Source organism: Mycteria americana, chromosome 10 (genome assembly GCF_035582795.1).
Source record: "Mycteria americana isolate JAX WOST 10 ecotype Jacksonville Zoo and Gardens chromosome 10, USCA_MyAme_1.0, whole genome shotgun sequence".
NCBI lineage: Eukaryota > Metazoa > Chordata > Aves > Ciconiiformes > Ciconiidae > Mycteria > Mycteria americana.
In genome coordinates, this window is record NC_134374.1 from 12,459,013 (window position 1) to 12,486,194 (window position 27,182).

General features: G+C 48.6%; 1 protein-coding gene across 8 annotated transcripts in view; it reads right to left on the reverse strand.

The window, feature by feature from the left end:
* Window positions 1-623: 623 nt before the first annotated feature.
* LOC142414963 (H(+)/Cl(-) exchange transporter 5) overlaps window positions 624-27,182 on the reverse strand; it is a 44,761-nt gene continuing 18,202 nt past the window's right edge. For 5 of the 8 annotated variants that reach the window (XM_075512814.1, XM_075512815.1, XM_075512812.1 and 2 more), the window contains 11 exons: window positions 16,247-16,398; window positions 13,884-13,983; window positions 12,204-12,388; window positions 11,460-11,582; window positions 10,747-10,953; window positions 9,709-9,789; window positions 8,325-8,867; window positions 6,917-7,103; window positions 5,107-5,505; window positions 2,710-2,926; window positions 624-1,830 (listed from right to left, as the gene is read on the reverse strand). In XM_075512814.1, coding sequence (XP_075368929.1) covers window positions 1,740-1,830; window positions 2,710-2,926; window positions 5,107-5,505; window positions 6,917-7,103; window positions 8,325-8,867; window positions 9,709-9,789; window positions 10,747-10,953; window positions 11,460-11,582; window positions 12,204-12,388; window positions 13,884-13,983; window positions 16,247-16,398 — 2,285 coding nt within the window. In that variant the 3' untranslated portion in view covers window positions 624-1,739. Of the gene's footprint in view, window positions 1,831-2,709; window positions 2,927-5,106; window positions 5,506-6,916; window positions 7,104-8,324; window positions 8,868-9,708; window positions 9,790-10,746; window positions 10,954-11,459; window positions 11,583-12,203; window positions 12,389-13,883; window positions 13,984-16,246; window positions 16,399-22,443; window positions 22,601-27,182 lie in introns of those variants that run through there. The other 3 variants (XM_075512811.1, XM_075512810.1, XM_075512817.1) reach the window with 3 other exon arrangements.

The window sequence follows — 27,182 nt, forward strand, 5'->3', positions numbered from 1 at the left end:
GGTACGCGCTGCTGGCTGGCTTTGGAAAATAAATAAGCTGGCTTCTGCTCCAAGGAGAGATGAGGAACTTGTGTATATTTGAGAGAGTTTAAGATTGACCAAACTTCAGCCACCTCTAGCCAGGAGTCCCCGCTCCCCCAGGGAACAGCTTTATCCCGGGCAGCGGCAGCAGCCTCACGCAGAGAACCCATGGCCTCCTGCCACCAAGCCTCAGCCCGGCTCTGCGGGTGCCGGCGGGGACGAGGGGAGTTGTTACCGCGGCCTCTGCGGCCGAGGCTGTGCAAAGTGCAATACCTGCTCAGCCGCCGGAGGTTTGTCCGTCAGGAAGCAGAGCCAGAGCCCTCACTCCTTAATTCTTGGCCATTACTCAACAGCTTGGCTCCCTTCTGCAGCCTCGGTGGTGAGCCAGAGGAAGCTCTCCTGCCACCGACGAGCCTCAGCCACGGACCGTAAAACGACGTCTGCTACGGACTGAAGCCACGATGAACAACATCGACCTCCGAAAGCATTCGCATACCTTCAAAACTCCAGTAAACGGTCACAATTTTATTAACAGGAAAATAATTTGATAAGATCTGGGACAGGGACTTGAGGAGCACAGACGTGGAACGAGTTATTGGCCAACAGTGGTCAGGAAGGGCTTTATTGCATAGTTGTTGGCAAAAGGAGAGACACCGAGCGGTGCACGTACGTAAAGTGGCAGTGTTGCCAATCCCAGAGCCAGGATCCGGGCCTGAGTCGGGTGCGGGGCTGAGGAGAGGAGCAGGGAACAGCACACGCATCCACGTAAACGTCCCGGGCGCAGGGCTCTCCAGCAGGACATCCTCAGCCGCCTAAGACACTGCTGATTAAGGAAGAGGTCAGTTGTGCAATATCTAAACATGATCAGAGTTTACCGGGAAGTGCAGTAAAGGCGGGGCGATAACTTCGGACTCAGCCTTTGCGATTTTAATTACATGCGCAAGGGAAATCAAGGAGAAGAAATCCTTAGGCATATATCGGAAAAAGGGGTCACGATGAGAATACAACTGTTAACTCCTTCTGCCTCCTCCTCGGGGTTCTCCTGGCAAGGCAGCGGCAGAGTAATTAAATACATTCACAGAAGATTAATCAAAATAAGCTTCTTCCCAATCAGAAACTGGGCCCAATTTTAAGGAGATCTGGTCTTCTGGGGGGTTTGGTTTTGTGGGGTTTTTTTTCCTTCTTTCAGCAAAACACCCTCAGCTAGCCAATTTTTTTTTTCCCCCTCCCCTATTTTGACTTTACAAGGTTCTTATTTTTACCAAGTGGCTAATTGGGAATACACCACCCCTGAGTTACAACCACACCTTTCTGCCACCACCTGAATGCTGTGTGCAAAATCATCCTTCTCCTTCAAAATTTCTGAAGGTATAGACCTGGTCTTTTCCTCCCCACATTAGTAACAAGAGTTCAGATAAAATAAGAAGAGGAGAAATAATTCTATAGCATTTTGCTTTTACTCCTTCATGGAATCTTTCCAATGCAACTTCACAAAAGCAACGTAAATAAAGTCTTTTTTTTTCTTCTAAAAAGAAGATTATGTTCCACAGATTATGTAGTGCAATTGGTTATCTGGTAGAAAAAACATTATCTTCTTCAGCTCCATGGAAGGAAATGCTGAAAACAGTTCCATGGTCTCAATAAAAATAGGAAAGTATATCCAGGATCTTCTATAAAGTTTCTTTTGTGTTGAACACATAATACCTACTAGTCTGCCTTTAATTGAAGAGTATAGAATCTGGGTCCTGGTTAGCCAGCTGTGCAATGTGCTTTAATACATCCTTTTTGGTAATGATCCCGAGTAGCTTCCTGGAAAATGAAAACACGATTTTAGTGCACCAACACCCGCAGAAGGTATCCTTGCTCTCACATAGCTTCACGTAGGGCAACTGTAACTGAAGTGCCTTTTTGGACCACAGCGCTGATGCTCCACACAAAGCTCGGCGCTCACAAGCCCCAACAGAAACTCTATCAGTATTTTACACTAAAAAAGGTAAGGTGGTTATGTTAGGTTCTACAGAGACAAATACCAATAGCTATGAACACCCACCTTCTCCAAAAAGATCAACCTGAATGTCTAGTGCTGCGTTTTAAGTCCTAGCACTCTCAGCAAGCAAGAGTCCTAGTACTGCTGCTTTCAGAAAGGTGCTGGAAGGCAGGGCAGGAGCTAGGGAACTGGGCAGAACGTCTGCGGGGAGCGATGCCGAGCAATGCAGCCGTCTGCCAGGAGCTGAAAACATCAGCTGGTGCAAACGCAGCGCAGCAAGCAACAGGGAGAGAATTCCTGCCGGTGCCAGGCTTCAGGGAACAGATCGCTCCGTTTCTATCTTTGCCCTCATTCCTCCCCACCTCACCAAACACGCCGTTTCTGATCGACACCAAAGCAAACTCAAGTGGTTACGTGATACGCGTGGCCAGATCTGAGAGGAGGCCGTGAGCCCTTTCCATCGGTTTGAGGGACCCATCACCCTACGGAGCTGTGTCTTCGCCTCACAGCCTTTACGCTACTGCTTCAACGGGAAGGAGGCTCAGGGGTTTCACAATTGCTTTTTTCCGGGTAACAACTGCTCCAGCTGATGCTCAGTGCTCTACACGTCAGAGGCCTTTGCTCACTCGAAGGAGAGGAGGTTTGGACTCAGGTCTACAGGCAATCCTGGGGCCCCGGGGCTCTGCCTGCAGCGTTCTTACCCGTTGTGAGTAACCAGGCACTGGCGCAATCCCAGCTTGCGGAATATATCCACGACGATTTCCATAGGCGTTTGGTCTGTCACTGTGAACGGACTGAGGTCCAGGATGCTCCTGAGTTTCAGCATAGAGGGGGAGCTTGGAGGCAGCGGAGGAGAGTGGTCAGTGAAATAAATAATTGAAGTGCTCACAATCCCATCCTGCTTCTTCCGGGCATTTTCTGGAAGAAGAAATATTTGATTAAATGTCATCCCTCCTTTCCTTTTCCAAACTGAAGAGCGTACCCTTCTCCCTCTCTGTCCACAGCGGGATGGCCTTAAAAGTCCATTCCTTCCCTTCACCTGCGCTGTTTCTCAAGGCAACTGATGACCCAAGGAGGGTGCAATATGTTTCCATCCTGTCTTCTAATAACTACATCATAACCTCTAAGGTTTCACCCCAGGGGTGAGATCAGCACGTGCTTCGCCCGATGTCAAGGCTGCCACGCATCTCAGCATTTTGCTCTGGCCATGTAAATGCAAGTTCTGGAGATCTTTCACTTCCCAGTTTTAAGGGGAGGTAGATAAAATGCTTTGTACTTTTATCAGTCACCGATTTGGGTCCCATGCAGAGCAGCTAAAGAAGTATTTTTAACCTACTGGCTCAGGCTCCGTGCCCATGACTAGGGTCAAGAACAGAAAACAAGTCAAGTACTTGCCCTCGCTCAGATATTCACTCCTGCTACCCGGGCAATCTGGACATCTGCCACGCTGCAGCTCCGATTTGGTATTTACGTTCCAAGACTCACCGGGAAGGGGCTAGCCTGGCAGCCCAAACACCAGACTGGATATTCAGAGCTGGCCATCAAAAGCTACATCCCGCCCTGTAGCACACAACAGTGCATTACTGTGCGTATCTTGAGGAAAAGATTACTCTTAACGAGTCCCCGGAGATTCAGAACACCACAAATGCAAGAATTTGTGGTCATTCCACAAAGCAGCCTTACAGAAGGAAGGCAACGCGCAGAATTATAATATGATAGTGCACTTTTTTTCTGTATTTCATCCCATATTGTCATAAGCATTTGGCCAGATACTTATCAGGAGAACGAGAGCAATATTCACGTGCTCCGAAAGACTGTATTGCACATCCTAAAACTGACACCAAACACTTATCTTAAAAGAGAGAGGGGACACACGCAGTTGACTCATAGCTGCAGGCAACTGAATGATAAAAACTACTCCAGCGCTGCCATGGGACAAAGCTACCTCAGGACCGAGCCTTCACACCACCCATACAGAAAGTCATCGAGCTTGAACGAAGCAGCGCATTCAACGATGCGCTGGAGAACACACCGCAGAGCTCATGCGTCTTCAGTCCTCCATGATCACCTTCTGCTTTTGCCCAAGGTAACTGCCACCCCCCTCCCAGCAAGGAAGCGTGCGAGCAGCTCCAGCTCACCCAAGCTCATCACCCAAGCTCAGCGCAGATGCTTGGAGTCTGAGCTACAGCCGGACACAAACCATATGGGTTCAGCTTGCATGAGAGTGTGGGGCTTGGTACCCTTATGCCCAATCTTCACTCCGGCGCAGATGCAATTTTTAAGGACACGCGTGCCCAGGTACCCCTCAACCCTAACACACAGATTTCTCCTGCTTCATCAAGAGAAGACATACTGTCTCGCCCAAGCCAGCAAGAGACAACATGACCAGAACTTCCACTCGGGTCCCATGCTGGGAAACAGCACTTGCAGGTTTCTAAGAAACTGGAGAGTAAGAGGAGCCGAAACGTGCCCTAAATTGTAATATGGCAGTGTTGTTTCCAAAGGAGCTCGACTCGCATCACAGATGGAAATGGCATCTGAGTGATGCCAGGACAGTGCTTACCAAGTCCTGCCAGCACCGCACACCACCTGCCTCACAACCACCAACGCACAAGTGAAAGACCAGGCTGGCTTTCAGTGGTGAAGAGAGATGGAAGACACTAACGTCAGTATCGATATTTATAGGTTTGATAGCACCACCTCGGACGTGACCCAATATTCACTACACGGACCACCCGGCTTTTTTCCTTAATGAAATAAAATAAGGTTTGAGACATTAACAGTTAAGAAAACTTTCCACATCCAGTCATCCACAAAGTCAGAAAGGCTTAGTTCTTGCTGGCAAGAAGTCTCGTGCTTCACAGCTGTGCCCTAAGGTTTATGAATTCAGCAGAGCCACACTAATTGCAGCAGGCAAGCCATCCTGTCCTTCGCACTCAATGCATGCAGACCCCACGCTGCTCGGGGATGGAGACGCAGGCGCCAGTAAGCACAGCCACCATCACTACTGGGCGTTTAAACTCGTCAAGTGAAGTACAGCTGGTGCCATTTAAGGCCTCTGACGGCATCATTTATCTATGCAGTACCTTGCCTCTTACCAATTGAAATGATGAGGTCTCTCCTGAGGACGAATCCAACGAGCCTTTGGGACTCCCGTGACACCACCACCGGATAGCCACTGTACGTGGTTTCATTGATGATGGTCTCAACGTCTTCTACAGTCATGCTGTCCTGAGTGATGACAGTCAGAGGAGGATCGCTCCTCCGTGGCCTCATTACGTCCATCGCAAGCGTCTTGTGTGAGAACTCTTCCTTGGCTTCCAAGAAAGGGTATCCGTTGAGGCGAATATGGGCATCGTAAATGCCTTCCCGCCCAATGGCATCAGCCACCCACTTGCTGGTCATGGCTGCTGCCATCAGAGGAACGATGTATTCCAGTCCCCCAGTGAGCTCAAACATAATGACCACTAGTGACACAGTCATTCGGGTCACCCCACCTGCAAACAGAACACAGGAAGACAGACGACGTGAACAGGCAATTTTGGGGGCTTCCGGGCAGGAGAGCTGTTCTGAGGGTTGCTACAGCTGTCCTCTGCCAACGCATCTAGAGAAGGTCTTGTATCAGCAAGAGTTTGTACTGTTGGACTCCTCCATCACATTCAGCATTGCAGTGGAAGCCAAACACGAGCAGAACGCAATACTGAAACCATCCGTCCCTTCCAGAATATCGTGCCATGGGCTGGCTTATAAGGGTTCGCTACGTGGTTTTGATGGGTTTTTCCCTGAACCCCGAAGCAACCTTAAAAGACTTTCTCTCGTGTTACTTAGCTAGCTGCAAAACAGTCTGGCCGTGCCATAGAAGGGCCTCGTACACACCTCCATAGGCAGGCTCATGAAAGGCAACCCCTGACAGGCTGTACGCAAGAGGCAAGCGGCATCCCCACATCCTCTGGTTACCAGCGTTAGTTCCCCTAACAGCAAGGGCTTCGGACAATTTACCTTGCCAGTTTGCTGGCTTTCAGCCAGACATTTTGACTACTGTTCATTACACTTTTGCAGGTTTTCAACACTAAAAGAGTTGAGGCATTTCAACAGAAAATAGATGAGTCTTCTTAAATACTGACACTGGGTTTTTATAACAGCATTTCGTTTTGGCATATTTTAATTATGCCTTTGAGATTCAAGTCCCAAAGCTACTCCCAAATATTTTACAGGAGTTTTGCTCCAATAACCACCTCCTAAAGGGGCACATACCCTTTAGTACTGTCCACTGGTAAACAGAACAGTTAATGAAGCAGAACCATATTTATTTTTCATCCATTGCATGCACACAAGAAGGTGTATCCCCTTTAAAAAGGCCAAAGATGGGGTTTGGTAGCATGCTTTTATTGTTCCTGAAATGAGAGTTTCTCCCGATGCAGTAAAGTAGTCCCTTAAGAGTTAAACATATTATTCCGTGGAGGAGAGGATTGAGAATTGCAGTGAAAGTGAAGTTCAGTCATGTGCACGCAATTTCTCAAATTCAGCCAAGCGGAAGAAGTGTTACCAAAAACCAGAGTGCTTGAAAGAAGAGTTGCATCATAAGATTTAAGGCCAGAACAGGAAGTAAAATGAATTAAAACCCCACAGGAAAATCTAAAGTCCCTGGCCAGTCTCATTTGTTCTAGCTGCCTATTCAGGAGGCTCCCCACTGAAACCTGTCATGTCCAACGACAGCTTGGTGCTGGCAAAAGAATGCAAACAGGATGAGAAACACACTGCATATTCTACTACAAAGTTTCCTGTTCTTGAGATGAAGCCAGCTTCTATGGGCTGCGAGAACAGCAGCAGCATCTCACTAGCACACTTCTTTACATGGCCACCCAAGACCCAAACCACAGCTTGGCCTTCAAAAGACACCTTGCTTACCCAGACACGCTGCAGCCCCGACCATTGCATAGAGGCCAGGAGTGATGCAGTCCGCTCCTTGGCTGCACCAGCCGCTGAAGATGGCCCAGTCGTGGTGGTAATAGGCCAGCTGCTCCATGGCTACGCCGAGCAATCTGCCTGCTATAGCACCCACCGCCATGCTGGGGATGAAGAGACCTGAAGGGACCTGAGAAAACACGCACCGGTAAACACGCCATTTCTCAAGAGGTTTCAAAGACTAGCGACGGAAGTTCAAAACAGGACTGCGTTAGAAGTTATGCTGAAGTTAAAACTGGCAAGGATGCCTTGCTCTACCACTTTCCTGCACCCTCATGCTCTAGTGTCTCTGCAACGGAGTTTGAATTTACTCCTTTCTGAGCAGGAGAAACAGCCACACAAGAGGTTAGCGCGGACAGAACAAGCTTTCTTCAAAAGCTTATTTCCCAAGAGAATATAACAAAGCTTCGCCCGCACACCGCTAACACTCCCCCGTGCCTTTCCAACCACACGAGTACGTGGTTATTGCCTGCACGGGATTTTCCCACTCCGCTGGCTTCACGTACGGGGAGCGGAATCATCCTTCTTCCCTGGCAGAAATTCAAACTCCACCGTGAAAGTGAGGGTGCCTGGAATTAGCACACACAGCACAAGTGACACCCAGCAGAGCCGCTGCCGGCAAGTTTCACCTCTGCACTTCAGCCGTTCCAGGACTCTGAAAGCTCCTGTTCTTTGAAATCAGAGAATCTCCCCCCTTTCCTTTACACATTTGTCATACAGCTTTCTCACACATTGTACGTCTTTCTCACAGACTCGATGATTGCCCTTGAATGTCAGCGACCACCTCCCGGCAGCAATGATGTCCAAACCTCTGTGGTGGGGTCACCTTTCTGGACGGACCACTCGAGGACTGGGGGGCAGGGGGAGACGCTCAGCTCCACCTGCTGAACCCCACTGCAGGAAAGCTCAGACCTAGGCAGTATATCCCCAGCTCAGGAGGTGCCACCAAACAAGTTCAGAACCATCTGGCCAGGGAACAGCTATGATAAGTAAGCATTTACAAATTAAGACGGCGATTGCTTTGCAATTAGCTATTGCATATGTTATTGCATATATACCAAAAAGGCTTAAGGCAGGACAACTTAGAAGCACTCTGTGTCTGGAAAATGGGACATAAGGCCCTGAGACACCAGCTTCAGTGACTGCATCTGGTGCCCATGCTCAGGCTAAAAGGTTTCCACTGCCCTCAGTTATAAGCAACAGAACAAATAATTGCAGTCTACCACCTTGCTCCCTTCTTAACAGGGCTTGGGGAGGAAAACACGTCTGTTTATTGAGCAAATAAAACCCTAACATGTGGGGTTCCTGCAGAGGATGAGAAGAACGTGAGCTCCTTTACAGGGATTCTCACCTTCATTCCAAAGGTGAAGATCGTGATGAAGACTTTCATTATAAGGGCCAAAGCCAGCTGCCACATGGCAGTGTAAACTCCCGGGCCAGCAGCTCGGTCTGGCAGGTCATCCCCTTTGGTGCTGTTGAAATCGTTCACATACTCGCAGAGCTTGGAAGAGTCCAAAATCCCACAGTCGTTGAAGAGCTCGGAAATCAGCTCGCTAGTGCTCATTCTGGTGTACTCGTTGGGGAAGGCCAGAACGGCTGTGATCGCAGTCACTACAAACACCTCCAGCACAGGGTATTTACCAAGCTTGGTCGTCTTGCGTCGCCTGCACCAGGCAATGTTGCTGCGAATGAAGAAAGCTCCCCAAAGCCCACCAAATATTCCCAAAAGGATGAATGGCACAAGCTCCAGAAGATGCCATGGCATGTGAAACTCCACGTAGAAGAGAACCAGGCGGCTGTTCCCAAAAGGGTTGATGGAGCGCAGGGTAAACGCAGCGACCAGAGCAGCGAAGAAGGAGCGCCACAGCGTCTTGAGAGGAAAGTAGTAACTGACCTAAAAAGGGGAAAAAAAAAAAAAAAAAAAGCAGATTCAGGACTGAGATCGATGTGCACTGGCATGTACCCTCCTCCCCAGCCAAGCACCCCAGGCTTTATTTTGAGCTCCCGTTCAATGCAGATTGCAATGACCAGGACGGGTCCTGGCCTGCATACTTGTACTGCAGCAAGTGCCCTCTGTGATCCCTGAAGTGGAGGCGACTAACTCGGATAATAAAAGCTGTTACAAATCAGCTATGAGCGGAATCCGGAGAACGATTTGCCTTGCGTGCTCTGCAAAGTCCAGAAGTGCCAAACAACAGTGCTTGCCATAGCTGCCACCACAACTATTGCTCAGCTGAGCAAAACCATCCCGTTCCTCCTCTGAGCTAAGCCCTGAAAGCAAGCAGTGGTGATCCATTTCACGTCTGGATCCAAAGAACAAAGGATTAGAAGTTCCTTGAGAAGAAAAGGGGTTTGATAAGCCAGACAAGTTTGTTCCCAGGTACCCTGGGACAGAGTTGTCAGGAGAGAGCGGACATATGGAAAACGCGACAGAGGCTGTGGCTGTGAGCAGTCGGTGTTGCTGAGCACGGACAGACCAGGGGAAACCAACAGGTTTATTGCAAAGCTATGGCTAGACATCATCCAAAATAAACTAGCCAGTATTCGTAAGAATTACCTGAAACCCCAATAAGCTTTTAGGTTGCTTGGCGTTGTAAATACACCACCAATCAGTATTCAACAGGCTCTCCTTTCCACACCCAAGCAGTTATGAGCGGACTGTATTTTTAAACCAGCAGGGTCAGTTCTTGCAATAAAACAGCTCGCCAAGAGCGAATAGAAAATGCTGATGTTACCTCTTCCAGACTAAAGAGCACTCCTCCAATCGGTGCACCAAAAGCTACAGACACACCAGCAGCTGCAGCTGCTGATAAAACCTATGAGAGAAACCAAAGACAGTCAGACCTTGTCAGCCCCCCTCCAAACCTTCCCCCTTTTTTTGTTTGTCTTTACTTAAATTTGTACAATTTTTATCCCCAGTGAGTGCACAGGAAGTCTGACCTGTTTTAAAGACAGCGGGGAAAAGATGGAGCGAGCCAATTCCCTAGGGAGGAGGGCTGCAAGCAGCTACAAAAACATTGGTGGTAGCATTTCGACAGTCCCACCCTCAAATCGGTAGAAGCGGCATCACTGGCAATTACCTTTTTCTGTTTCAGCTGATTTCGTGCTGTGCTTTCACCTTAGTAAAGCTTCAGTAAAACAGAACGGCAGTAATTTCACCTCCCAGAACACACTTTTCCCGTGTTTGCCTGTCTCGCGTTCATACCATTTCTCAGAAGAGGGTAACACAGTGTAACCAGAGGTGCTGTGGGGCCACCCAAAACCCTGCCAGCCCACTGGGTGGGTTCTGTTGGTTTTGGTTTAGCAGAAGGCAAGCTGGCCAATGCGATACTACGCATCTCACATTAACCGATCTCCAGTGACTTGTCCAGAGAAAAGCCTTACAGCACTGTGAGGAAACACTCATGAGCTTCACGTTAGATGTTAGTTTGGCTCTTACACCATGCCCATCGCTGTGTCCCTGAAATCAAAGCCCTTCATTCTACGCCTACGGCCAAGTCCAGGTCCCTCAAACGGTCCCAGCATAGTTTATGGAATTGCATGGCAAACGGACAAGCGTTGCAGAACTGGGTCGGCAGCAGGTGAGTGCCAGCGAGCGCTCCCATCACAAATGAGATGACGACCTGCACTGGGGAGATGCTGTGGTGGCTTTTGCTCCAACTAGGTGTTGCGCTGAGGCAAACCAGAACAATTTACATCCAGCGCAAGGCGCCAGACCCACCGGTCTCCCCACACTACCTCAGCAGTTCGACAACATCGGTGCCTCTCCGTACCTCTCTGCGCTTCGCTTCGTTCTTCCTGTATTTGGTGAAGAGATGACATAAGATGTTTCCACAGCAGCAGGCGACGTGCACCAGGGGCCCCTCTTTGCCCAGGCTCAGCCCAGAGGACACCGCCAACACTAAGGTGATGGTTTTGATGATCAGCGTCCACTTGCCCAGGTAGCCTCTAATGATGAAACCACTTAAGATAGTTTTGATCTGGAAGTCAAGCACACAAAGCTCTACAGGCTTTCATTCAAGCCCTGCTCAGAGCTCCTGTTTTACTAGGCGCTCCCGATCCTGCCCTCGACTTTCCCCTACAGCGTTCAGAGTCCTCCCCCACAGCTATCAAAAGTAACATATAGAGTCAGTAAAAATATCCCTCCATGCAAAGGCAGAAACAGCCATTTGAGTCCTTCCTTCAGGGCCACTATCCCTGCTGAAGAAACACCTGAGGCTAGCGTTTGTAGCCTGTCTTACACAAACGGTGTGCTTTTGTTCGTACCTCCTGCAGTAAATGCCAAAACATTTTAGTTTTTAAAGGGATTGCATGGAGACTTAAGTGCTTAAGGCATGTTTCAGGAATAGTTTGGAAAAAAGCCCCTATATTAAGCCACCATCTACAGTGCAAGAAATTATTATTCCATAGCAGGCACTCGTAATCTTTGGATGGTGGATCCCTACCCCACCTTAAAAAAACCCAACCCACTTTCATTCTCACTCACCTCTGGGATCCCTGAGCCACAGGCATAAGGAGCAAACCCCTTCACAAGTAACACAGCAAGAAGGGAGAATAGCAAGGCCCAGATAACGTACATGAAGTAGTTGAGAATATATGCAAAAGCCCCCTGAAATGCAGAGAAAGTTACCCAAATTAGATCATTTCAACTGAGATCACATCAAGCCTCCGCACGGGAAGCAAGCACACAGAAATAGCAGGTAGTCTCACATCAGCCAAAACCGAAGAGAACTACAGTAAGTCTGAGGTTTCAAGGAGAAGTTACATTTGCTGGGTTACGGGGATCTGAACCAATCGTATCCCCGAAGACCGTTACATAAAATAGCAAACAAGGTACGCAAGTAGCTTGGTACTGGGATAAGTGTTGTCCCAGTCAAGCGGGCTGCTCCGCTGGATAGAGCTGCCAGAAACACAAGACTCCAGCTCATCTGGCATTCCTCGAAAACATCCGTGGGCAAAATATCCTCCGAGCAGCAAGTCTCAGACACATGACTAAAACACTGCGCTTGTAAATGTGTCAGCGTTTTGCTTCCCCTCCGAGGACAACGCAAAGTGACTTGTTTGAGTTTATTGACACCCTTGGAAGACCCCAGCGATGAATGTTAAACCACTGAACCACCCATAGAGCTTGCACTTCTGGCACATACATCCAGATCGCTAGCAAGGGGCGATACAGGCTGGGGAAATGGGACATTTGGCAGCAAAAACAGTTGTAGGCACACCACGTCACCTCTCCATGGCCAAGGATCAGCTGGGACCAGCTCTTCCACTCGGGACACTTGTCTCTGTCCGTAAAGGTTGTGTTGGATTTCCAGCAGCAGTGCTCATGGTTAAACCAGAAGCCTGCTAAACACACTCCTTCTTTCAAGTCTGTCATCCAGTGGGCAGAAATGTCTATCAGACCTGCTAAGGAACCTGGTTTAAAGGGAAAAAAAAAAAAAAATTAATAATCGCCTTATGCAGACTCAAATATCTGAAGGTTACAGTCTGCCCTACTAATTTTTGACTCGCCTACCAACAAATAGAGCAGTACTGATATTTTTGCCTACAATTAACTTTTATTCTAGATTTGCTTAAATATATATATTGAAAAGAGTAGGTCAGGAAACAAAGCATGCCTAATAATATTTCAAAGGTTGACCATCGCAAATGGCGTTCAAACCCACCCTACATCACTAGAAATTCATTCTTCTCATTTACGCTGAAAGAGCGCTTATTAAATATAGCACAGCAAGTAGTCCGAGAGGCAGAGGGGGACGCATTGCACTTCTGGAGGACACAGACAAAACGTGTCACCGGTCTCCAGCACAAGAGCTGGAATCCAGGAGTTACATTAACAACGCGAAGACTGTGACAGGCATTTGAATCTGGAGAAAACATTTCCAATTCCAATTAAAAACAAAAAAAAAAAAGGAGGGGAAAGTTACAACTGTGGCGAATGAGACAAAGCAAGCAGACAGCCAGCAGAGAAAGTAATTCAGATTTTAAAAGAGGAATCTTCAAGCAATTTCTTATTTTTCTGTTAAGAATAACTCCTACAATCCCCACAGACAAATGCTGCAATCAGCTCTGTTCTCAACTAAAACGCCACATCAAGACAGGAGCCAGGAACAGAGACCTCCGATCTGTACGAGCAAGTGCTAGCACAAGCTCCAGAGGTAGCAATAAACATTTAGCAAATCTTCCAGTTAATGAAAAACTGGCTAGCAGCTTTCCTATGTAAATATTAACAGAAGATTTCATTTCATTCCTCATGATGAACGCTTAGCTGCTTTCTGTCGGGAAGATCTGTATCCAACCGATTTACTTCTGCTGCACTGGGTCCAAAGTTTGCTTCTGAAGTCATTTAAAAGGTCTCAGCCAGTCAACCTCTGAAAGAAGCCTGACTTCCCAAGAAACACCTCTCACTCTCTCACTTTTTATATCTCTCACTCTCTCACTTTTTATATCTAAGTATAGTAGGAAAAAAAAGAAAGGAGAACATCTTGCTGGCAGTCCTTGGCATTAACCTCGCCAGCGTCAACGAAGAACGTTCAGCGAAGATGATGTACAGCATGACACTCTCCTCTGACCCAGCAATTTGATCAGCTCTGCTTTGATGAATTTTTTTTTTTTATTTCATTTCAGAGCTCTGTACCAGCAGCAGAACCAGAGCAGCGTCCAGGACAGCTTTCAGTCTCAGTTTGTCTCTGGGTATTTACACAAGCACGGCCTCAAAGCATTTAAAAATAATTCTCCATAAATTGCAAAGCAGCAGCAGAGCCATCAATATCAGTGCAGCCCCTTGCACAGCCTTGCTCCAGGGACAAAATCTCCTGCTCCAGCGATCTGCCAGGGCTTGTGGGAGGAATCGATACCGATGCTGCAGTGCAGAACCAGGACTTAGTTTTAAATTGAGGTTTGCTCTTACCTGCCAACAACCCAATGAGAAGCATCAACAACCAGCCAGAAAAGGCATCGCTCACGCTGTGTATCAGTGCCCACGTGGACTCTTTACTTCTACTGGTGATCTAGAAAAGGTTTTGTTTTTCAAAAAGAAACAACAATCTGTTAAGACACTGATCTACTTTGGTGTAAATGCTCTAGAAACTAGATGGTGACATTGTTAGTGGAAGATAGCCCCTAACATTCAAAACAACAGCTATCATGACATATTCTGCTTCGAGGGGCGAGACAAAAAGTATCAGGCAGTGCCTGCTCTTACAGCTGGTACAGTAAATGCAGCTCTGGTTAGGAGAGGTACAAGAATGGATCAAGGATACTTCCATTCTTCCCAGCAAAAAAGGAAGTATTCAAGTAAGGCTTTCCTCCTAGGTGTCTTCTGCATAAAAACAAGACAAAACTCATCCCTTAATCTTTTAAAGCCGTTACGTGTTAGTAATAGCAAGTTACCAATATCCTGATGCCACAAGCAAATCCGAACCCTGAAGAAACCGTTCGAGCACTTTTGCCCCCAGCAATTTACCAATACGGCCTCGTGGGTATCGATGCCCACCAACGGTGAGAGCAAACAGAAGCTGTCACCAGCATTTCATAGTCTCCAGCTACTACCTCGACATCGGCAATACAAACGAGATGTTGCTTTGAGCAGAGGAGGCTCTGCCAAGCGCTGCTCAGCCGGACACGAGGCGGGTCGCAGGTTTAATACCGACACAGAGGAACGGTCAGGCTGGGAACCAGGCTGTGCTGGGGGCACTGGAAAGTGGGGCTCAGACCCGTCCTAGATGCCCCAGGAGGGCGAGCTCCTCCTCGGAGGCTCTGGCCCTGCTCTGCCTGTGTCCGGCAGGGACGGCTGAAGCCTATCAGTCTCACTGCTCTCGACAGGCAGACAAAAGGGTGACAGAACAGCTATTGTGTGCGCCCATCACCCCGGCCGCCTCTCCCAAGGGAAACGTTCCAGTACACCACTACTATTCCCAGATAAAAAGGCACATTGATGCCAACAACTAATACTCACTAAATGAGGAATAAATAAAGTAAGAATCCTTTCTGCCTGAGCGAGCATCGTTTGGTTTTTTTCCTCTGGGTTTTTGTCTTTCACATGCCGCACTGATCATGAGAAGAACTGCTACTGAATCAAGGCAGGGGTTGGGGTGAGTGCCAAAACTGTGTCCTTTATATTTCTTTTCACTGGACCAACCCTACACCTCTCTGGCCAGCAGGAACTTCTGCCCTGACCCGATTTCAGCTTCTTTCAATAAGACAGAAACGGTCTTTTTATACAAGTATCTCTGCAGATGGGAAATAGATAGTCCTGTTCCACGCTGACGGGCATCATCTTTGTATACAGGCATCTGTGCACGGGGGCATACGTGCGAGAAGTCTTTTGGGTTTGTACCATATGGGAACAGTTTTTTGGGCAGGAGGTAGCGGGGGCACGGAGCCCCTTAATTGGGTCTCTGCTTGCGCGAGTTTGGGCATTTTACTGCACTGTATGTACTCACACACTGAGCAGGGACTGTGTTCAGTTTGTGCACTGTTATTAAGACACAAGCTGTTTTGTGAGGCTCAGGAAAAAAAATAATTAAAGAATATTTTGGCAAGCAAATAGACAAGTTGAGTTCAGTCATCACCCTGCAAGAGTTCTGCCAGCAAGGGTTTCTCGTATCTCAGGAGCACGGTGGGGACATCGGTACTTTATTTAAAGCATCCCTTGCTTTCTAAGCAGATACCTTTAATTGCAGAGAGCGGTGAAGTCCTGGGAATGAATTCTGAAAGAACTGCACTTAGTTTTCTCAAACATGCAGCACAAAAAAATTCCAATAGAAAGAGCATCATTCACATGGGCAATTGTGTGAGCAGAAAAAATCGTCTGTGTCTTTATCGATAAACGGGATCATGGGTGCTTAGATCCTTCCATTATAAACCATGCAATAGCAATGTAATTCTTGCAAATAACGCATGCACCTTCCATGAGTAGGACTGCAGGTTTTGCTATGCTTCAGCCTCGAGCAAGCTTAACATGGCGTAAGAACATGCCCCATTAAGGCATTTAAGGTGTGTATCAGAAATCCACCAAAGCTTTTAAAGTAAATAAAAGTCTTCAGAAGAGAAGTAGCAATTGATGAACTGCAACACCTTCAATTTAGTGTTCCTTTTCCTCAAAGTAAAGATCCTGCGAGAGGCCCTCAGTTCCCACCCTAAGGGCAATCCCTCCGTCGTAGGTGTCTCTCTAGTCAGTGCCTCCCTAGTCCGGCAATCAGAACTAAGATTAGCTCTAGCAATTTAATTATTCTGCTTTCAGTGCCAGCAAGGAGTAGTAAGAAATTTTACCTCTCTGTGCCTGTCCCGGTCCCTGGACTTCTCTCGCACCCAGTCTATAGTGTTAAAATCTTCATAGGTGCCCACACCGGGAAGAGGTTCCTCCAGGAAGTCCATCATCGTGCTTGTGCCGTTCATCCCTCCTCCATTATATGAGGAAAATCCTGGTGGGGGAGGAAGGGGGGAAATTGAGCATTTCTTAGTTTTCCCCCTTCTTAGAAAAAAAAAAAACAAAAAACAAAAACAACCTAACACATCTCCAAAACACTAACTTAGGGGGAAAACCACAGATTTCAGCAGAAGCAAAGAGCTGTTCCTTGAGCTAAATACTGCAAGCAAGCCTCCCCGGGATGACCTGGGCAGCACAGGTACAGCCTTCCCCAGCTCCAGCAGTCCACATACAGATAGGGTCGTTCCTGGAAACGACTGTTCAGGAGCCAAAGTAAATCAACACTAGCATCTAGATGTTAACTCTTCCCTAAATCCAGGACTTGCCATGACGATATTTTGCCATTTGAGGAAAGCAGAGCGGAGAGGGAGAGGAGAAGGTGAATATTCGAGACCCCCAGCAGAGCTGAAGGGAGTCCCAGGTGGATCTAGCGAAGGTGAAGGCAGGGAGGGCAGGAGGGCTATGGAGGGGAGCAGGGAGATGGGAAGCAAAGCATCCGACCCCCCGTCAACGGTGGGAGGGGGCAGGAGGGCCTGACAAGCAGAAAGCGGTACCAAATGGGGGCTTGGGAAGACACCAAATCGGGGCTCGCAGCCTCCCTTCAGGTGAAACAAACTCGGCCAAACCACTCGACCTTCTGTCTAACCTGCCACAGCCCATGGAAAATTATGTTTAACGTGGATGTACGTTCCCAAAGTTTTGGTCACAAGACGGTCTCTTCAGTTAGGAGCACAGACCAAGGGCGTGGGGCAGGGTAATGCGAGGGCCTACAGAAAACTGTTAGTCTACAGCGTGATGAGGGTTGGCCAAGTCCACCCGAAGACAACATACAAGGGCTTCACATGGTACAAGCCACGCTCCCAAACAAAGCCTCCGAAGCATCATTCCCCCCAGTTCCGCCATCCTCTGCCAAGAAAATAAATCCATTAATCATAGAATCATTGAACAATTTGGGTTGGAAGGGACCTTTAAAGATCATCTAGTCCAACCTCCCTAGTCCTGGACCCCAGCATAGAAAACGGGTCAGATCTGGTGGATTAATGTTGTCTCCACATCCCCACGTGCTCAGTTTACGGCCAGTTCCCAGCCAAGCTGACGTTCGGCCCCTGCCTCCTTCCAGCCCGTCCGGCTGCTACCCCGGAGGAGGTAGGTACCCCCGAGGAGAGGGCGGCTGAGAACCACTAGAACAAAATACTGAGCATCTTTGATCTGAAAACAACCTTTAACACCCCCATTAATGTAATACTTGCTCCTTTAAAAACAGGTTTCTTCAAGCCCCTTGCAAGCAGTTTGAAGAAGGTGTTGAAACACTTTGAGGAAAAAACAAAACAAAGGTCTTTGAAACCTTATCCAAGGAAATCAAGGAGTTTTCTTGACAAATTAATTGATGTGGAACAAGTTTTTCTGTGCAATTCAGCCCGAGCTTCACTCCTTTGCATGTGCAAGCACCAAGGCCCCTGCTCCAAGTCAACACCAAGAGAATCCTTCAGTAATTACTCCATGTATTTTTCTTTCTAAGCCACCGAATGCTGAAAGGGCAAAAATTCCCTGGGTCGCTCCAAGAAACACTGTTAGATTTCAGTGGAGATGAAAGGTGCCCTGCAGTCTATTACCCACTGTGCAAAAGCACCCTCAGAAAATGTAAGTGACGCTACTCTACGCACTGAATACGAGTTCTGTAACTCCCTTATAAGCCTTTCACGCTACTCTCCCTCCCAAAGGCTCTCCAGGGCCCTGACAGCTGGAGACCTCCCATGCTTTACACCTGCTATGATGCTACCTGTTTGGGTTTTTTTTAATTTCTAAAAACTAAAACCGCGCTAAAGGGGAATCACCAGTACAAAAGCACACAGACAGGCAGGGCTGCTGAGAGCTGCTAGCTGACAATCCCCGCGTTTGCAGGACTCGAGCTCTTCTGCACAGCAGCCTTCCCACGCTGACACAGCGGCGATCCAAACCAAGCTCAGGAGAACATCACCTTTTCTGTTACGAGCAAACTGGGGACAGAGCAGTAAGTTTTCTACACTGAGCCCGGCTGATTACGAACGCACGTTCTGGAGTTGTCTGATACCCACCAAGTCACGCAGGCATCGCTGGCATGCTTGGTCACCACTATTTTACTTTGATGCCCCTACGAGAAGCCAGCAGCGACCTACCAGACTACCTGCTGTGCACAACCTCTCTGTTTAAGAAATGGAGGAGGAAATGATGCATGTGAAGGAGGGAAGGACGCAGCTGATAACCCCTCCTTTTGCACATACAGCCTGCCTCTACCTTCTGCGTCCGGGAAGACGGCACACCAGCAAGACGCAGTCGTTGCACTCTGCATTTGGAGGGGGCAGAGACCGGAGCTGTGCGACAAGCTGTAAAGCAGCAGGGAGTTGCACAGATGAACTCCCTGACATCCCAGCTCTGAAGACCTTTAAAAACAGTCTTGTACAACATATATCACTGGTCGGAAAAGGAGAAGAGTAGGGTGCTGCCGACCAGCTAACGTGCACCATGCACCGTGAGCAATCTCAGTAAGCGGTTGCCAGCCAGCAGCAAACCAAAGAGAAGTGGAGTACAGAAAATCTATGAGAAGGCAGCGAGAGACTGAAGTCCTCGGTAGCCCATTTCTCACCTGAGCTGGGAACCCCAGCCTTGAGTAATCACAAATCATTCACTTGGCAATCCACAGCACACCAAAGCCACTTATACCCCATATGCTCTGCAGAGCAAGCATGAGTTCACGTCCTCCTAGTAATCCATGCTAGTAGAACATGCATCATGTATGTTGTTCCTCCAGCAATACGCTGCTACAAAAAGCTTCCAAGGGTGTACGCATGGAGACACGAGTAGGGAGGGTGGTTTTTCAGACCGGGGCAGGAGAGTAAATCTTATCATGGTTCTGTAAGACACTAAGCGTTTACAGTCATCCTGAAGAGGGGAAAAAAAAAAAAAAAAAAAAAAAAAAAGACACAAACCCCAAAATCCAGTCAAAATTGAAAGGTAGTGGGGAAGACGAGTATTAAGACTGCCATACAGAAGGATAATATTTAATATTTCATTTAGCATATTTAGGTTGTAGATACCACCAGGGTAAAGATGTCTTCAGATGGGGAGAAGTAAGGAATTCAAACAATTGCTCTCTACCCCATCATCTAAAAGCAAGAGAGGGGAAGAGACACCTGTGGTGGCTTCCCAAGCCCATTTCCCAGATTGGCACAGCTGCCTCTTAACAGAGAAAAAGCTGCAGGAAAACAAGATGAGTCACGGAGCATAACTGACAACTACCACAAAATAACCCACTTGAAAAAGGCTCCTTGCTTTATTTGGGACAAAACAAGGTTAACTGAAGTTCTCCAGAGATCTTCCAGGGTGTGAGTGTACAGACTGTGAGCCCACCTGCCCGACTTGCACTGTAAAGAAAACGGGGCACATTTCCTGAGCGCCTGGAGGAACTACTCTGTTTTTAACAACATTTTTGCACTTATGAGGCCAACAGCTTGGTAATACACAAACTGGCGTCAACGCTTTCAGAGACTTCCCCATTCAAATATCCCCACTGGAAATCCCAAGCACTGTTCTACAAATCCGACGGACCAAAACCTCCTTGAAGAAAACATCCCAATAACGACAGACAACCAGGTCCAGCACGTATGGTGCTGAGATACCTGCAGCTCCTCCTGCAAGCCTGCTTACCTGTATAAAGCCTTCCGGATGAGTGCTGCCCCACAGCCTCTCAAGGCAACGAACCCCCTCTGAAGCACTTATTTGATATAGGGGACAAGACGAGGCATCGTCCCAGTCAACCACAGCTCAAACAAGTCACACCTACAGTTCAGAGCTGCAGATCTTCAAAGCAAAGGCCACGGACGCGGAGACCGCGACCATAGCAGAACAACTGAACCAGGGAGGCAAGCCAGGGTTTGATCCAGCGCGTCAGCTCGATGGTGGCACTGGGCTGCGAGCGTGCCACTGCCTCCCAGACCGCACGACACCCCAACGCCCCTCTGGGCCACTCGGTGGCATACCAGACCTTCTCACCACGGTCACCAGCTTGCTCACCTGGGTCCGACTGCCATTTCCAGGGTGCCCTCTCACATTACAGTGCATTTTTAACATCCTCGCTTAGCTAGCAGCTGCTTTTCTGGAAAAGTTGAAATATAAATTTGGGGGTGGAGGGGTGGTTACTGACTGTTGCTAACAGCATTAAGGAAAGCCAGCATCCATCCAGGCATTTGTTTTAGCTCTAAGGTCCCCCAGGCAAGGGAACCACCACGGCCGCATCACTTTTAGAGCGGCTTCAGATACAAGTAACGAGGTGGCTCTGGTGGGGGGGTCTTTGAGGCTTTGCTAAGTGTGCGTGACGGGTTTCTACCAAGCCCAGCGATGCAGGTGACAACACTGAGTCTACCTTGAGAAATGGAAGATGAACGACTATCTCCCGCACACTCGCCTCTCAAAGCCAAGCAGCTCAGCCAGAAGCTGAAAAAGCCAGAATATTTGCTTTTGTTTTTACAGGAACAACCAGCTCTTGTAGAAGTACAACAACAATTCCTGTGTCCATGCTGCAGACAGCAGGCTTTCACTGTCTGTTCAATTTTATTTCAGCACACCTACCGCAATCCTTCCTAAAGATAAAAAGATGCAGTTGTCCGAAAAAAAAAGGAAGTACTAATAAATCAGTGTTAAACCTAGTTAACTGAGACCACTTTGAGAAGCATTTTCTGCAAGAAGATGAGATCAGGGTCATTCCTTGCTCGCTCTTCTGGAATAACTGCCCAGACCAGCAACTTTTAGCTGTCCTAGGAACACTCTCCCAGCTCAGAGCTGCCACAGAGCAACGTGAACAAGACCCCGAGGGCACAAAGTCAGCACACAGCACTGCCCGCAACGCAAGAGGGGCCGCAGGTCACCGCATCCTCAGATCCACCCTCTTACACAGCACCGAGAGTCCCACGGGTACCAGCCCGCATGATCCCACCCATACCACAACCGGCACCTGCACAGGGGATCTCGCGGCGAGGCCAAGCGCGGAAGGGACGCTCTGACTTGACTTGCAGGCTTGGGACCAGCCGGGCGCACTTTGGAGACTGATCCTGCTCTCCAGACGCCGACCCCATTCAGCCCAGCCTGCCGACCCTAAAGCAGCAGGGGTTTATGTTACAAAATCAGAACCCCAAGGTCTCCAGCCATACACGGCAATTTCACAGCCGTGTAAGCGGATAAGCTGTCCGTTTGACAGGAGATACTGAGAAAATGTCCTTATATTTTTTCCAGGAGTAATACCGAACTATAAAATGGCTGACAGCCATAAATATTTATCAAGATCATATTTTCTGCCTCGGCTTGGTGCAAATCAAGGATCCTAGGATAACCAGATAGGAATAAAGGAAGAAAATGAGCTCAGTAATGCCTTGTCAAAGCACAATCAAGATGATCGTACACGTCTCCCCAGTTCCTAATGTATGGATCTCTAAATCACTATTTAATGCCTAGAGACAGCAAGTTAAATGCGACCCTGTTAGAGAAGTACAGTTCATTTTATAAGCACAGATTTGTTAGTGTTTTGATCACCTCTTCTCCCCAAGATGGGTTAATGCTCCACTTTAGAGAGTCTGCCTGGCTTTAAAAAAAAAAAAAAAAAAAAGGCAGTGCTTGTTAAAGTTACAGGCATCTGTCATTTGCAGTACAGCAAACCCACAGGGTTTATTAATCGTCCTGCAGGCACAGCAAGGTGACAGCAACGGCACCTGGGAGAGGTCTGCCTCCATGCCGCTCCCCTTGCTCTAGCAAATCTGGAAAAAGAAAGGGTTTTGCAGACAAAAGGGAGACCGGCAGTAAACAACCAACCATTACACAGCAGAAATCCAACAGACCACCCCGGCTGCTCGCCCGGCCCAACCAGCCCTTCATCCCAGCAGAGGAGCGGGAGCAGCTTTGGAGCTGCCGCCGGCAGTTTGCTGCTCCGCAGCCTCCGCAACGCGCGCCCGCAGACAGACACGTTCCCCCTTGGCTCGCGTCCCCTCTTCCTCCGTGGAAGGGGTCTCCTCACCCTCGCTCAGCCACTCCTCCTCCCGCGGGAGCACCTTTGGGAGCCCGTCCGTCCCATGGCCGCGTGGGTCGAGGGACGGCGGGTGCTCTTTCGTCTTACAGCAGCACTTGCTGCATCCTCTTCCTCCGGACTCGGCGAAGACGAGCCCGCAGCAGCGCTGGGCCCTCCCCGCACGCCCAGCGTGTCGTCACCAGCGGCCGTCACATGAGCTGGCCCTTGCACCTCGCTGGAAGGAGCAGGATTTGAGCGGCACAGGGAGAGAGGTTCACGCTTGCAGGCAGGCAGGCAAGGACAGAGGAAGCTGGCTACATCCAGGGGTCGTGACTCCCGATGCGCCCAGAACGGAGGCTGCACCCCAAAGCTGCGAGCGGAGCCGCACTCAGCACCTTTTATCTGGCAGAATATCTTCCTCAGGGCTAAAATCTGCCCCTTTGCTGTGCTGCACCGACTCGGTATTGCAGACAGCTGAAGCTGACTGCGCAAGGGCTTTAAGATGGAGAACAGCTCGTTGCTAACGCTGTTTGCTCTCATAAGCACTAGAAGTCAGGCAGGTTAAAGCTGTGCACTCAGACCTCCAGATCCCCTTCACCCCGACAGTCCAACCCCAAAGATCCGGCAAACCCGGCACTTAACCACCGCTCCCACAGCCCGTCTGCGGAGGGACGCCCCAGACACCAGCACCCAGTTAACCGCGTCAGACCGGCGAAGCTCCTGGCACACCGGCCGGGGACATACCCTGCTCTGCACCCGCACGTCTTCAAAGGTCTGGACCAAGGCAAGCTTCAGCACAGGAAAACACGCATTTACCAATGGAGTTTCCCAACACTGGTGGGTTCAGTCACAGATGTACTGACAAAACCCTTCTTCTCCCACCCAGCTGACGTTTTGCTTGCTAAATGGCTAGTGGCAATGCTCTTTGCTCTCTGTCTTTGCAGAAGGCAGGCAGGCAGGCGCTGAATTTTTCTTTTGTCCTCTCTGCACAGGCAATACTTCAGAGTGCTTTCCCCAACCCCTCCCAGGCCCCATGGGCACTCTTTATCTTGCCATTCAATGTACATAAGAGCTCAAAGGGGCTGATGATTAAGTTCTTCTGGCTCCAATTTGCTAGCGATAGCTTGTCATTTAAACATTGTCTGGCAAGGCTGAAACACTACACCCTAGCAAACGTTGACTTTGGTTTCACCCGATATGCTGGCTGGAGGCTGCTCCGAGAACCCTGGGTTTCTGTCTGGCGGTCAAGGAGGAAGGCGGCTGAAGAAAAAAGCCGGGGGAGGTATCTCCCAGCTCCGGGATGGATCTCAGAGGTTGGCCCTTTAGCAGTTCTAATGGGTAGGTCAACTAGTCTAACCTGCCGGAGGTGCAGCAGCTGAGCGAAATCCCCTGGCTAGCAAGCCAAGGAAAGGTTTTTAATCCTTCTGAGAGCAGCAGCCAGCTGGCCAGCCCCAATATTGCAATTAGCTACGCCACCCACCTCCACTTCCCACTGCATAGAGCAAGTATGTCTGGAGAGCACAGGCACGGACAGGGCTAGCGTGTAAAACCAAAATCCGTATGAAACTAAAGTGTCACTAACCCTGCAGCACTTTGGCTGTTATTTGTTGCTATTGCAATTCTCAGTTCTTGCCCTTGGAGCTCAAAGAGAAAAAAAACCTTCTTAAATCCTACAGCAAAAAGGAGACCTTCCGGCCATTGAAACATTCTTAAGTCTTCCTCCAAAAGAAGTGGGGACCCCAGTCCTGCCTTTGCTCCCTACAATTTAAAGCACATCCAGAGAGTACCGTGATGCACTACGTCTTGTTCCTCCCGAGCCCAGCGTCTGCCTCACCGCTGCAATGAGCGGAGAAAGGGCCACTAGAGAAAAGCACTAAATAAGCCGGCATCACTGCCTAACTTATACACCCCACCAGAACTACTTTAACCTATTCAGAGGAAACCATTTGTATTTTAACAGTTTTGGAAAGGGATATCAAGGAATTAGAAATCAGTACAACCTACCCTCATAACAAACCACTTGACAGAAGCAACCCCTCATCTAGGCGGTATCATTTGGTAAGGCAGCTGTTCCAACAGAGAATTTGCTAAAGGAATCAGGCCTTGTAAATCTTCTATTTCTTCCCCAAAAATTTAAAAAAAAAAAAAAAAATCAACAGGACTCCAGGTACAATCTAACTGACCGTTTGGGTATCCATGAAGCTTTGGACAGAATCTCCTTTAGAAGGTCTTAAGCAAATTAAGCTCTCGGGGAGTAACAGGGAAAGTTCTCTCACAGAAAAGCAACTGGCTGAAGACACAGGATGTTAAAGGCATAAATTCCTACATTTCAAAACAGGAGGAAGGCAACAGTGGAATCCCATTCATTTCTGCTTGTACGGGACTATTCAATATATTTGTAAGTCGTCTGGAGAAGTGGTGCCTACGCTTACTGTAACTTGTGCTGGGTAGCCAGCATCTCCTCGCCTGGTTTGAAGGACTACAGCTGGACTACAAGAGAGCAGAAGACTCTCAACGCCAAAGCAAGGCACGGGGGGCGGGGGGGAACAACTGTAAACAATGTCATGCTCTAAGTCAGCATGTCTGACTTAAAAATTCAAGTGTTTGCGGATAATGCTCTGCGAGCAGTTGCTCAATACTTGAGAAGAGTCAACAAGGAATAGCTTTCTGTAAAAACCCTTAAACTAAGAAGCAGAAAAGATTTACTGCTGTACCAATGCACCTTGAACACCACGTGCAGTTCTGGTCACCTTTACTGTGGCACAGAAAGGAGGTGATGCCAATAAGATGAAACAACTTCTGGGAAGCACGACTGTGTCCTTAAAAAGAATGCGCCACCCCATCGACCCTTTGGCCAAGATTAAAATCTACGCTTTGACAACAACTTTGAGAAAGCACTGCTAAGATTCATTTGCTGCCTGGCGTAATGCCATCGTCTCAGTACGACAAGGAAAACTAGAAAAGTATCAGGGGATTTTACCAAAAAGCCAAGTTTGATTCCCAAGCACAACTTAACAGCGTGGGGCGGGGTGGGGGGAAGAAAAAAAAAAATCCAGGAAGGTCTTATCTGTTACCTTTTATTGACAAAATGCTGAAGTCCAAACCAGAGAAGATAAGAGTGAGAGAATGCGCTGCTCAGTGAGTTTTCAATAACGCAAGCATCACAGTAGCAGGCCTGAAAAGCCCCTGCGGTCCATTTTAAATCGTTTTGACTGAAAGCACTTGGAACATCTACATTTTGGCTCAAGCTCTTAAAGAGCTCCAGCCTTTGGGAAGCAGGTGCAATCTTGAAAATACCAGTTAGGAACAAAGTCTCATAGTCAGTCTAGATCCTACATGAAGGTATTTTTCAACACAAGCATCCTGTGTTCCAGGCAGCAGGCAAGGCTGGTGGTTCCCATCGGGGACCTGACACAGTACGAAAGTCCTGTCGCTCATTAGTCAAGGGCTTGTAAGGAAAGCACGGAGGAGCACCGGCTGCCAAATGCACTCCAGATTTGCAAATCTACCAAGCAGCAGGTGGCCCTTCCTCCTCTGGTCACTTGACAGGACCCGTAAGCTCCAGTTGTGGCTGTTTTTTCAACTTGAGATGGCACCGCTCTTGCAGGAGAATTTGACAGTCTTGGAGAAGGTGGTAAGAGAGGGCTGGGTTCTGGTTCCAAAAGGTCTCACTAACTCACCCCCATCTGACAACACATCAGACCGCAAAAGCAGCCGGTCCCAGCCAGAGGTTTGCAGCCAACTCCACCATGGCAGAACCTCAGTTACCACCTCTCCAGCTCCGGTCGAGCCTGTGCCACCATGCCGTCAGGCTGCGCGCCTGGCACCCAAACATTTGCCAGCAAACATTTCCTGAAGTCAGTAGGGGAAGTTCGTAGAGTGAACTGAAAATGGGATTTGGGCAAGCAACTCTTTCCCCTTTTAAATTTCCTCTTTTACTTCTGTGTCAATCCCCCTGCAAACGTAGGCATCCCGCCGACATGGAGAGCCTCTTTCAGGGGAACCGCTCCTCCCTGCCACCGGGTTTAGGGCAGCCCCCCAAAGTGCCGACACCACCATCGCTCCAAGCTGCATGTGCCAGCGGGGAGGGAGGACGCCCACCGTTTTTAATAGAAATAGCCACAGGCCTTCAAGGAGGGAGACAGGAAAAGCCTATTCAAGCAAGGAGGGAAACAACAGAGTGCTGTTTCAGGCCAGCACAAAACTAAACTCAGCTCGAGTTACCCACCACTGCTTCTAAGCTCCGTAGAAGAATCATTTTCTTACAAGAAGTTAAAGAATTCAGCTCCTTCTCTCTAAATATTAAACACGAGCACACGTTTAACTTCAGACAGCTGATACCCCAATGGCTACAGAAAAAGCAGTTCTCACCAGCAGGTAAGAGAGCATGAATTTACAATTCCATTACCAACATGCATGACATGATTATTTCTCCGTACCTAATTCTGCACATACTAGTAATTAACAGATCTTCAGAAGTATATTCGGTCACAAGTCATTATTTCAAGCCCTGTGCGAGGAGTTTTGAAGTGGACTCCCAGACGTGCCCAGTTCTAAAAGTCACTTCCACCAGCAGGTCAGGCTGGAGCGAGCACGCTGCCCGAGAGCCGCACCGCAGCCGACCCCGACGCACCAGCCACCCTCCTTCGCGTTGGACGGAACCCAGGAAACAACACGCTCGGGATGTAAATCTTGCACGCATTCCCTTTACGTGCAGACAGAGGGTTTTTAACCACAAACCCGGGCTT